The following is a 13,249-nucleotide window of genomic DNA, read 5'->3' as shown; positions in this document are numbered from 1 at the left end:
ATTTAAAAAACCCTCAACTTTATTTCATCTAGCATCTTTAAGAATCATCAAAGGCATAACAAGCTCAACAAGGAGGTAAAAGACTGTTTTATACAGTGCGGGTTGAACTAGAATTGAGTTTACATTGCTGGGTGAACCATGTCCCTGTTCAGTTCTGTATTCAGAGCATGTATGAGAAGTCAGCAAGCGGTTAAACACATGAAGATGATCTGTTGGAGCAAAAGGAAGAACACGTAGCCCTGCAGCTATGTGTTATCCCTTACTTTAACTGGGTTGCAAATTTATCTTCCAGTCGTTTATAAGATTGAAGACATGGGAAGAGGCATAAGCCGTAAGAATGGCCACAACTTTCCTTGTGCATTGAGCGTATTCTGTTGAGTATTGGTTATATCTCTTTTTCCAATAGTTTTTACATCCAAATAATGAATTATCCTTCAAAGAAGGGAAAACTCATTTTGCATGCATGTGATTTTGCTTTCAATGTTAAGAAAATATGAAGACACTAGGACTGTAAAGACACATTATCTTTTTAGAACTAGTCTCTGAATTGTCAGTAAAATGACAAACTGTAACAATATTTTAGAATTTGGAAGAACTGAAAATCATTTTCTTCACAATGTATGTATGTTTGTAGCTCACAAACATACATATATGAGTATATACATATCAGCTGGTTTGTCCTTAATAATGCAATGGAAGTTAGACTTGAACTGATTATTCATTGTGCCAAAGCTGTATGAATTCAACAAAGTATAATGCAAATAGTGTCACTCTTAAAAATCATTGTTTCTTTGAATGAAAATGAAATACGAATTATGTTTAGGGTGCAGAATCAATGCACACAATCAGTCATTCATGATAAACCATACTTGTGCTTACCAGGGTAACCCTAAGTGTTTGAAAGTAGATAAGCTTAAAGCATATGCTCCTAAATGCAAAAGATCTCCGAGATGTCTTCTAAATATATATCTTACACTATCTTATGGCAAATTGCCATACCCGTTTGTGTTGTATGATCATAAGATTTCATAAGCTAGGCAGGTTAGGCTGAGACATATCTCCAGTGGAACACTGCCAAGAAATTACAGGAGCTGCAGCAGATCATATTGATTATTCTAATCTGTGGAATTTCACCTTGTATCAGTAATGAGTCTCTGTCTAGTAAAACATAAAAGGGCAAGGTGTTGGCTATGATTTAGATCTTGACTCTGGCTCCAAGTTTTGCAAGGAAATATGCATATAATTATTTTTATATCTAGTGCAATCTAAAATCCCTGTGATTATTTGTGGGGCATGAAATGTAGAATGTATGTAAACTTCTTGATACTAATCACCTGTGGAATAGTAATTAAACAAAAAGCCTTTTAAAAAAGAAAGGTACAATGTCAGACCTCATTACAAGCTCAAATTGCAATTTAGTTTAACTTTCTTGTGTTTTACATTTAGTTTAATATAATTTGTAATACAGCTGTGTACCATTAGAGAATAGACACCTAGCAATGGGTTACTGTAATTCTTTTATGTGTATATGTACAGGGAGATCAGGTTTTGAGGATGTTTTTAGTTTCATGGTATGACATATTCTGTTGAGGGTAAGTTTGTCAGAGGTATATGTATATTGCTTAGTTAGATTTTACTAAATCACAGAGGAAAAAAATTAAATCCAGGTTTAATAGTTTTGATATATAGGCATTTTAGTTTATGCAACTTGGACCTATTTTTGAAGGGCTGAACATCCATTTGAAGTTAATGGAAGCTAGGTTTATTCAACCCATCTGAAAATCTGGAAAGGAATCATGTAAGCTTTCTCCCTTTCTAAGAATGCTTTGTCATGTTTGTTTCAGATGCATTCAGCAGTTCAGCCCATACCAACAGATATGGTCAAATTCCACTGTAGTAGCTGTTTTATACCTGTACAAAAGAGTGACATGCACAGTTATATTGTGGTGTTTGGTGTTTCTGTCTAAAGAAACAGCTCCTAGAAGCAAAAGATTATAAAAAAATACAGCTTTTGTGAAAGAAAAAGCAAATTTCTCATATTTGTCTTTGAAAATGAAAGCTTGAAAATGTGATACCAAAGCTGTGTATAGCCTGATGTCATATGTACAATTTCCAAATCAGAATGTCAGGGAAGATTATAATAAAACATGAGGAAAAGAGACATTTCAATTGAAACTTCAAATTGAAGGTGGAGTATTTAGCAGACAAAAGCTATTTTTAGGGTCCTCTTCCATTCCTCCCTCCCTCAAATCAGCAAAGCTGGGAGCATCAGGATATCTCTGTGACCTGTAGAAAATTGATTCCTGCAGATTTGTATTCTGCATCATCTACTGTGCCACCACTGCAATAATCCCATTTTTTACCAGTGTTGTCTATGTGCCTCCCTCCATTTTGCAATATGCTTTGTCCTCCCCACACATCCGATGCCCAAGCACAAGACTTGTAACTCCCTCCCACATCCCGGTCTTACTTTTGCAACACCTCCAGTCATGAAAGTATCTTCAGCTTTTTCTCGCATCTTTTATGGACTAAGCAATACCCCTGCTCCCTCCCACATCTTTTATATCCTATCTTTAGGGCAAGAGCCAGCACATGCTTCTGCCTTCAGCTGCCAAACAGTTGATGATGATAAAAGATGCATCTTCTTTTCCTTTTTTTTTGGTGGGGTTTTACTGAAGCATTTCTTCACTATTCAGCTCCTAGTTTCCACAGAACTTTGTCAAATGCAGCTTTCAAAAATAAAGACAACTGCTGCAGTAGTAAACCCGTGACTCAAACTTTTAAGTAAATAAATCTTTCAGGCTTTTACTCCTGTTGAATTTGACTCAAATTCCAGTTAAGAAGCCATCTGGGAGGGAAGACTGGTAAGACTTGCAAATTCATAAGCTTTATTGACCTATGAAATTAAGTTAAAAATCCTAGGTGGTTTGTTAGAAAAAAATAGTGTTAGTATGTGTGTGTATGCACGTGTTTGAGTGTAAACAGCAAACATGCATGTTTTTTCCACATGTAATTCCTGAGCAGGTCACTGATTTAGCCAACAGACAGAGGGAGTGATCCAGTCAGCACATGTACACACATATTCCTTCCTCTGAGAAGTTCTGTCAATCTGTATAACTTCTCTGTGTGGACTGTAATATAGCAGGATCTAATTTCTTTCCTACTCTTCTAGGGTATTAGTCTGTGCTTTTTTTTTCTGCATTTACATGAACTTTGTATACTTCAGGTGAATGGTCTTTGTTTTCCATCAGAATTTTAAAAATAATGTTAAATTTAAGTCCTGAAGTTCAAATCTAATCAGTAACTGTAGTAAACTATTAAAATATGTATAACCTTTTGTTCCTTCTTATGCTAGGGTGGTCAAGAACACTCAAAAGATAGTGAAATACAGGCTGTTCAGAAAGAAAATGAGTGTATGCAATCTATAATAAGAGACAATAATTTTGGACAAGAAGAAACTGAAGTTAAAACCACAATGAACTACTCTTTAAGCACTGAGGAATTACAGATAGAACAAAGTAATAACATTACATGGATAACAGAGATAAGTAGTATTGTTGAAGAAGGATAAATGTTTACAGATACAGTATATGACAAGGGAATGCTGGAATCCTGAATTAAATGTTACTGTACTAACAAAGTAAAATTCTTGGTGTCAGTAGTGCTAATCTATAATAAATTCACAAAGTTCCGAGTGAAAGCACAGTACTTCCAGTGGCTGCCCTGGGACTCTAAGTTTAAAGACCTGTGTGCTGTAACCCTTCAAGCTGTTGCAATACTCTCTGCATGCCAGTTCAAGAAGTCAATAGGGGCTAGAACTATGATGTGTATAGAACTGTCTGGAAGCAAAACTGAGGGCTTTTCCTTTCCCATAAAACAATGAAAAAAGGCAGAGAGTGAGTGTGCTGCACAGGACAATGAAGGTCTGTTCATGTGGACAGTCATAACGCTTTTCTATACAAAGCACATTTTAACTCCAGTAAGTAATTTTCTGAAGCCAGCTAAAGGAAATGTACTTAGTCTCTAATGCTCAGTCTCTAAAATGTAGGAAAGATAAGTGGAAATTTAAAAGCTTGTTAACTGCAAAGTGACCGCTTTAAAGGATCAGTGCTCACAGCCTTCAGAAAACACCTTTCTGATAATGAAATGCTTACTATTCCTCACCAGCCCCCTACCATCAAGTCATAGCATATTCCTTTTGCTATGAACATAGTCCCTTAAACAGTTTTTGTTTTCCATTTAGCTAAAAATGCCACTTTCAACATTAAAGACAAATACAGTTGCATCAGTAACCAGAGGCTTATACTTTATGTAGACATACAATGGTTGATTAAGTATGTGCTATAATTTCATAATGAAGACCCCTTTCAATAATAAGGAGGACAGATACCAGTTGGGAAATATTTCAACTATAAGCCATATCTAAAATCTACAGAATGTTATTTTCTGTTTGAACAGTTTATAAATATTTTGCAATACTTCAGTAAATTTTTGATAGACCTGTGTGTGTAGAGTAAGATAAGAAAAATCAGCATTGATACTAATATTCAGTTCATCTCTTCAGAAATTTTAAACTGTAAAAATAAAGCATTAGTTAATCTTTGGGTTATAACTAGAGAATACACTTATTCTTAACAGGTTTACAAGTTCTTGAAAACAGTTTTAAGGATGAAATTAATGTTGCTAGCCCTTATGAAGAAAAGCAAAGGGAGGCTTCTCCCAGGAATACCCTCTGCACAGATACTGATTTAATTACCCAAGGACAGACCTCAGAAATACATGTCACTGAGTGCAAAGAAGCAGAAAACCTAGGAGCAACATGTAGAATGTTACTGGATGAAAACAATACAAATTTAGGACAAAACCTACAGGACAGCACCAAGCCGTTGGCAGCATGCCACACACAAACAAGAAAGGTCTTTTTAGGCAGTGCTGACACTAGAGGCGCCTACAAGAAAAATGGAAGTCAGGAGACTGACTCTAGCGACCAAGAATTGTGCAATACTACAGATGAATCAATTTGTGCCAAGGCAGATGAAAAATCAAATACCATACAACGCAACAAAAGTGTCCTTACACCTGAAGCACCCAAAACAGAGTCTGAAGTGGTTCTTTGCACTGAGAAGAAGAATGCTGCATGTGAGAGAAGTACAGATAATCATCAAGCTAAGGAATTAAGTTTTGGCATCCTATCTTATATTAAAGAAAATTCTCAAACAGAATACCAAAAATGTAGCTCGCTGGACAGTGACAGTTATGTAGGCAATGGATTACAAAAACCAGAAAAAAACTTATCAAACGTGAGTGGTTTACATAAACTTCCTTTTAAACAGACACACATAGATGCTGAAGAAAGAAATGACGACAACAATGCCAGAAACATAAACGGTACACTGAGAAGTAGTAGTGTTCCAGCAACTGCCGCTGACAATCTACCAACTGTTCATTGTGATAACGCAAGTGGTGATGATGCCACAAAAGAACACAGTAGTAATATGTTTCTCTCGGGTACTTTCAATTTATGCCCCCTCAAAATAGAAAGAGGAATAAATGCAGATGACATGCACAGCAAGCAACCTGAACAAGACTGTACCAAACAAATAGGGAATGCTACAAATACATGTACTTCAAGCACTGAAGCTGCATCTCCAGTAAAGGCTGATGGTCTTGAAGTAATTGCTCATAAAAAAACCCAAACAGATAGAATTAATACAGATAAATTAATTCCATGTAAAAAAGCTAACGATGATATTCAGATACACTCCATCAAAAATGGACATTCCCTGGAGATTAATAATTCAACAAATTACACATTGTTAGAAGAGAAAAAAGACTCACTGAGTAGTACAGTTCCAGGAAGGAAGTTTGCTGACGATCACCTGAAAGAATCATGCTCTTTACCCATGAGAACAGCTGGAAATTTAGTAAACATAAGTGGAAGGTCATCCTTTGATCTTTCAACCTCAGATAAAAAAGCTGAGAAAACTCCAGTATCCTTAAATTTTTCAGACCTCGGTTCTTGTTCAAGAGTAAATCAAATGAAAGGTCAAGCTACATGGACTTCAGCTTCCAAGGAACCTTCCCTTTTGAATGAGAAACTACCACGCTTACTGGAAAACACAAAGGTTATTTCAAAAACACAGTGTCAAAATCTCAGTGAAAATGTTGACAGAAGAGAAACAGCACTAGGTAAGAAAAGGAAGCATTTCTTTTGAGGCATGTACTGAATACACTTAGAAACAGTATCAAAATGTGAAATTTCTGCATCTGAGTTTAGTGTAACATTAGAAAAATGTAAACCTCCTGACATTTTAGTTATATGGCACAAAAAATATTGAAAGATGAGATTTGTCCATTAATTTATAGTGTAAATGCAACAAAACAATTTTTGTTTGCTCAATTATCTGATTATGTAGACAACTTCTCATATTTCTCTTTGTGAAAAAAGCAGTGCAATGACAAACTGAATATTTATAGGCATTTCGAACCCTAACATAGAGCATGCTCTATCAGGGCTCTGTATATATCTGAAAAGCATTGAGCAGCTTTTGGAAATTATTCAGCGCCCTCATTTTGCATAACAGTTGGATAGTTTTTAAACCAGTAGGTGCTTCTTTGAATGGGGCTTAGAGAAATTTTACTTTTTTATTTTATTGTAGATTTTTAATTCAGATGGACATTTAAAACCATCTGAATGTGTCCAATGTGTGAAAGGACAAGCTTATATTCTTTGAAGCTCTGGAAAACACACCTAGCTGTTAAGAGTGCTCAAGGAGCTTTTTAATCTCCTACTGGTGGCACTTGGTGATTATATGCCGAGCAATATTTTGCATATGCAAATCAGCAAATAGGAACTTCATTCCATGTGTTTCTAAGTCATTACTGAAATGTGGAAAAAAATGTATTTTAGATTTGGTTTGCAATAAAATTAGCTGCTAGATTACTCCTATATTTATTTACTAAAAGTGTTATTTCTAAACTCGGTTTACTACCAAAGTAATAAAAGTATCATCTCTGTTTCCACAGTAAACTGACTCTAATACATTTACAGATGTTGCTCTACTTCAGTAACTGGACAGAGTAAAAGATACCTAAGTGGTGCCTACCTTTCTCAAAATAAAGCTTGCATGTGGGTTCTATCCTTAATACATGCTGTAAACTTTAAAAAGCAGACAATCTCTTAGGTTCTGGACGGAATTAAAGTCTCTATGTGTGTAGAAAAATGGAGCTTTGGGTGCTTACATGGTTTTCAAAAGAGCTACAGCCACAATACAGGGTGTTTGTGTCTATTAATGTTTTGTTGATGTAGTGTTTTGAGTTTTGGCCCTTGAATGTACAAAGAGCAGAAAATGGACTCCCATCCCTTAGTTTTGTGGCCAGTGGCAGTGAGACAGAAAAAGTTTAAAGATAATTTTATTTCCGTACTTGGCCTACGTATATTTGTATACAGATGCATATTTTTTTGCAGTTCAGTTTCAGAAAAGTCTTTGTCCCTAAAACGATAGCAGTGGTAGCAAGGTAGCAGAATCCTGATCTCAGACGGTACATTCTTTTAATAATGTGAATTTTGATACCTGAATTTTGATACCTGTTACAAAATGAATGCACAGTTATGGGATGTTTTGCATGTACCTTTTCTGTAAGAACAGACAGCACTAGCTGAAGTTCTTCCCTGTGTTCCTCCTCCTTTGCTTCTCAGAACCTTTCTGTATGCAAAGTACTGTAACTCCAAGAAGTGACTCTGAGAGGTTCATCCAAGGGGATTTTAATATAACTAGTTCCTCAAATGAGTTGCACAGTGACCAGCACAGTCACCAGACCTCCTGAATTCTAGTAAAACTTCACAGGGAGGATCTTGGTCTGTGTCCCAGATGTGACTCTCACTCATCATCCTGCCTAATTTAGAGAGGTCTCTACTTCAGCTTGCCGGCCTCTCTGGATCATGCAAGAACCTTACTGTCAGGGCACCTAACAGTTCACTGTGGTACTCAGCACTGCAACTTCCAAGATTTTTTGTGGCAGGTTTTTGTTGGTTTGAGGTATTTTCCAAAACAGCAAAGCTGGAGTGAAATCCATGTGGACCATGTCCCTGATTTTTTTTTTCATTTTTTCCTACTTAGTGAAGCACAAACCATTTAGCTGTTTGGGAGACCTAGAGGTGAAGTGCATTGATGAAAGAGTTTAGTAAGCTTATCTGAAGGTATTTCTTTTACTGCCTAACCACAATTCAATTTACTATTTATACAACTCCGGTTACCAGAGAGCAGCCATACCACATCAGTAAATGGAAGAAGGAACTGGGAATGGGCAAGATCCTCCTGGCAACTCTTAAAAAAGAAAACAAACACAAACTCATAACTGCTTTCCTCTTTTTCCCCCAAGAGAAAATACCAGTATTCTTAATTAACTGTTACATAACTATGTATTTTCATAGCAAAACAAAGATTTTACTATTGTAGCGGTGATCAACAGGCATCTGTGTAGTGACAAAACAGCTACCGTTTTCGTTATGAGTAATTGTGAAAGTACACTTATGTTGTGATCTTGCAAGGAACATACCGTTGTCAGCGGAGTCTACTAGCAGTGGATATAGCCACTACAGGATTGGAGCCTTACACACTGCTCTGATTTATCCCCTTATTTGCCCTTCCTACCTTTAGTAGATAGCTATAGCCTGATTTCCTGAAATATTAGGTATAGCCATTTACAGAAAGACTCATTTAAAATGCTATTTGTTTATCTAAAACCCTTGTATTTGGATTCTGTCTTTTATTACAAGTCCCCTTGGATGTCAGGATGGCAGTAATTATGTATTTTATTATCATTATCAGAAGGTGATACTGTTTGAAAAAAATATATTTAGTTAGAATATTGAGTACATACATTTCCTGTAAATCACAGTTTTGTCATTAACTTAATGTGTACATGATACAAACCATTTTTAATCAGAGTAGAAACATACCTCATCTTTAGAGACAAAATAGATGCAGAAGTATGTGAAAGAAAAAAATGAAGAGGGAAAAGCCTGCAACAGAGATTCAGTGATTTAAAACATAAATATTTGATTTTTTAAGATCAGAGGTAAACCAGAAGTTTAGTTACTTTACAATTAGTGCCTAGAGACCAAATTGCAGTTGTTACCATTTCCTTTTTGTCAATCAGGTTCTACCAGTTTTAACAGAGCTGCCGACACTTTGAATACCTCTAGTATCCACCGACACCCCCAGGGAGACCCTAGTGAAGAATGGAATGCTATAGCAAAGACTTTTTATGATTCTTCTTTTCCCACAGAACATGTAAGTCAATTAAAAATATTGCGGACCAGACCTCAGTGAGCTAATTCCACAGATATTTGTACAACTGTACGCATCTGGATACTTTAGGACTGAGTCAATCTCCAAAATAATACCAAAAGGGCAACAAGGCACCATTTTTCACAATTAAGGTTGATAGAAAGCAGCAGGAAAAAGTCACAGCGCATGAATCAAACAGATGCTAACCAGTCTGTTTGGGAGGGGAGGAAGAGGGTAGTTCATTGTGTACCCTAGTAAAAATCATCACCTACAGTAAAAGTAGGAGTTAAAAAAAATTTAGCAGTAGTACGTAAAAGTATAAAAACATTGTTTCCTTTATTACTTGATAGGAACATGTTGTTTGAAAGAATCTGTGAAAGACTAAAAATTCAGAATATCTATGAATTAGAGCCTATCCATTTCTTCTGTGCTGCAGTTATGTGATACCATATTTGGAGTTATCTTATTATTTAGTAGGAAGGCATTACATAAATGTATTATGTACATTACATAAATGAATTAAAAATAAAGCTATTGTTTCCCTTTAAGATTACTTCATTCAGGGTGGCACTAGCAATGGCTCATACTGTATTTTTAGATCTACATTAAGACTGTGGAGCCTGAACAACTCTTAACTGCTGTATCGGGATTTGACCTAATGTTAAATATATTACTCAAAAGCGATAAGATAATTTACAGCTGCAGTTGACCTTCCATTTGAGAAGAGGTTCTAGAGGTATTTCTCAGTTATTGCTGTCTTCTCAGGATGAGCTTTGATGTCAGGGCATACACTGTTTTCAAGTGACAAAGTTGGTTGACTGCACCGGATTTAATCAGCTCTCAACACCATTAGCATTCACATTCTCCGAAATTCAGAAGACTGATGTTTTAAATTACTCAGCTTTTCTAATATGACTCTGCTTGGCAACGACAATGAGATGGACTTTTCACCAAGCACAGTGGTGGTATTTACTGTGTCTCTTGCTTTTCCTCACTGAGGTGGAGCCAGGAACTGAGTGATAATACAAAGCTGTATTTCATTATCTGACTGTGGTTACATCTACTCTGTCACCTCCAAACTAAAGCTTTTTAAATGCTGGCTTAGTAAAAGCTGAGACCAACAAGTGCATTACTGGTTTGATTTTACATTATTTCCCAAGTACTTAATCTATGACATCTCAGACTGGGATATGGCAGACCACGCCCTCCGTTCTGTGTTGGTGTCACTCTAATAACTTCTGTCCTCCAATTTGTCATTTTTGTGACCGATATGAAAAATCTGTTGGAAGATTAAAAATAGGCTCATCAGGTTTTTTTGCTGCTCAGTTTATTTGATTTGACTAACACGTATGACTATAACTGCAGCAGATTTATGCCTTCTGCAATTTGGGTAATCTCACTCAACAAAGGACAGTACTTTTTAAAAAGTAATAAAAAAATAAAAAGAAATGCTACAGGTACACTTGAAATTCCAGCAAAGATGTGAAAAACTGTTTCAAAATTAGTTTGTACGTGCCTGAGTACAAGGTAAGGATGAATAAGCTTCCTCAGCTCAGTTTAAACACAAGTCCCTAACCATACGGTCATACTATTCAGCAGTGAATATATTTTTACACGTGTCCCATAGGTTGCCAGATTACTCACTGCTGGCAATAAGACACAGTTTACTTGTATATTTAGTTTGACAGCTGAAATTATATTTTTAAAGCTTTATTTTAAACCCACTGTAATAGAACTGTATTAAAATGCTATATATATTACCTAGCTGCAATTACTTCTCCAGAGAGGCCTAAATGCTTCTTGTCTTCAGAAAAACCCAAGGCACCGCTTTATTTCACTGCAAAATTTCACTTCCACATGTGGAAGACCTGAAGTTTTTCTCTTTGGATTAGTACAGGACAGATGCAGCCCCACATGCTATTCCATAAAGATTCTGATTAGTGACTTGCAATGAAGTATGATCTATTTCTTTCTGAGGCCTTGGGAAAGAGCATGGGAGAGTGTATGTATATGGCTGCTAGAATTAACAGGTTCAAAATTTTAATTGCTCAAAGTTACTTCCTTACTGAAATGGAGATTACAGTAATTATTGACCTGAAGCATCAGTATCATCAGCTGCATGGCAGTAATGTTACAGATGCAACAGGCTAAGCAAACAACTTGCATGAAGTTTATTGTTTCAGATTTCAAACTTCCAAGAAATGGTTGTGCACTGAGTAAGGGAAGTTATAGCACAAAACTGATGTGCTAAAATAAAGGCAGGCCTGACGACGACTTTGTGGCTTACAGTTAATTGGGGCACAGTTGCCTAATATTAAAAAACACCTGTGCAGAGGAGGAAGACCTCAATCTTGTGATCCTTGTAGGAGAATTACCTTAACATGCAACCAAATTATTAGATGTCATGTTACAGATCCCCAAGGACAACTGGCTCGGCGTAGCATGGTTTTGTTGCGCACCTGTGCTCAGGCAGGTGGATAGTGCTACATGCCACCCCCCAACCCCCACCAAGAGCTACACGTTGCATTACAAGTGGAATACTCATCATTCTAGCAAAGAACTGTTTACCTACTGTGCTGTCATATGTGTTTGATTTGGACGGATATGAAGTATCTATCAAATAGTAATTAAAACTAGTCAAAGAACAAAAATATCTGTAACACACAAAAAAACTATTACAGACCTTGCATTAGTTAATTGTCTTTGCTTTCTAATCTATACAGCAAAGCAGAAAGGGAGTTAGCACTATAAACGTTGTAATTTTGGGTTTTGTTAATAAAATGCCTGCATAGCAATAGAAATGTCAATTGCAGCATTAAACTGTTTAATTAAACTATTTACTTTGCTTATCTGCATTCTAGTACAAGGTTGGGGTTTTTTAGTCATACTCTTCTGTACTAAGTCTTACGTTAAAGTTCGTAAATACACAAAAGTGTATTTGTCATTATCAAGGTGTTTTTTTCCAATTGACTTATCTTTCTGTTCCTATTTCCTTGCTTGCTTAACGCTCAGCAAAAATCTAACAATTTGAACCTTTGTACCTGAATTTCACTGCATTATTAACTGCTAAGTTTGTGTTCTGTCAGGTGAAAGAAATATTTACTGCTTTACAGCACAAGCAGAAGCCTTCCCACATGCCTGGAGCTCCAGAAAGAAGTGAAAGTGCACTAAGAGATGAGGACAGCTGTTCTATTCATAACTCTACTATACAAAACCAAATAGAAGAAATTGAGAAATTCCTGAATTTGGAGAGACTTCATTCAGCAAGAAAAAGAAAATATGAAGAAGGCCAGTGAAGATCAGTGGCAGGAGAAAAAAAGCATGTATTTTATGCACAGATAAATCACTTACGTAAACCAGCTTTGTAGAGGTATTCTGACAGAATATGGTATATGTGCACTCTGCTTTCATGTTTAATACAGCACATAAAAAAAGTCTAAGATCAAAAATGGATACAATCCCTACTGTTAGTTCTCTGTTTCTGCAATCAAATCCAAGTTGTTACGGGTTTTGCCCAAAGTTAGAACTTTCACAAGTTAATCTTTTCATATCCATTAATTATAATTAAATGATTACTTGAAAAGTCCCTTCTCCTGCTCCTCAGAAGTTTTGGCTGAAATACTTCAATTTGATTTCTGTCAGACTGCTCACTCAGTTTTCAAGCAACATCAGCTGCAACTCTTCCAAAACACAACAGTTTCTACACACACTTACAACAACTTACAGCAGTTCTAAGTGGCAGAACAGGAAAGTCTTCTGCTTACTTTTACTGCCAAATTATATTTAAATATATGTTGTAGTTGATTCTGTATCAGTAAGGTTTGTTTCAACACTAAAACCTCTGTAGATCATTCCTGATGCAAGGCAGCAGAACTTGCTTCATAAAGCTTCACTTTAACTGGTTCACATTCTTCCTTCCTTAGGGTAAAAGGGAATTTTTCTCTTACTTTACAATT

General features: G+C 36.2%; 1 protein-coding gene across 1 annotated transcript in view; it reads left to right on the top strand.

The window, feature by feature from the left end:
* The window catches only part of CCDC73 (coiled-coil domain containing 73), a 103,910-nt gene extending 90,679 nt beyond the window's left edge, over positions 1 to 13,231 (top strand). The window contains exons 17-20 of the mRNA XM_080405846.1: positions 3,356 to 3,518; positions 4,639 to 6,189; positions 9,163 to 9,296; positions 12,380 to 13,231. Coding sequence (XP_080261972.1) covers positions 3,356 to 3,518; positions 4,639 to 6,189; positions 9,163 to 9,296; positions 12,380 to 12,589 — 2,058 coding nt within the window. The 3' untranslated portion in view covers positions 12,590 to 13,231. The remainder of the gene's footprint in view (positions 1 to 3,355; positions 3,519 to 4,638; positions 6,190 to 9,162; positions 9,297 to 12,379) is intronic.
* The last annotated feature ends 18 nt before the right edge of the window (positions 13,232 to 13,249 follow it).

This window comes from Falco punctatus (genome assembly GCF_963210335.1).
Source record: "Falco punctatus genome assembly, chromosome: 10".
Classification (NCBI taxonomy): domain Eukaryota; kingdom Metazoa; phylum Chordata; class Aves; order Falconiformes; family Falconidae; genus Falco; species Falco punctatus.
This window is presented reverse-complemented; position numbering and strand designations above follow the sequence as displayed.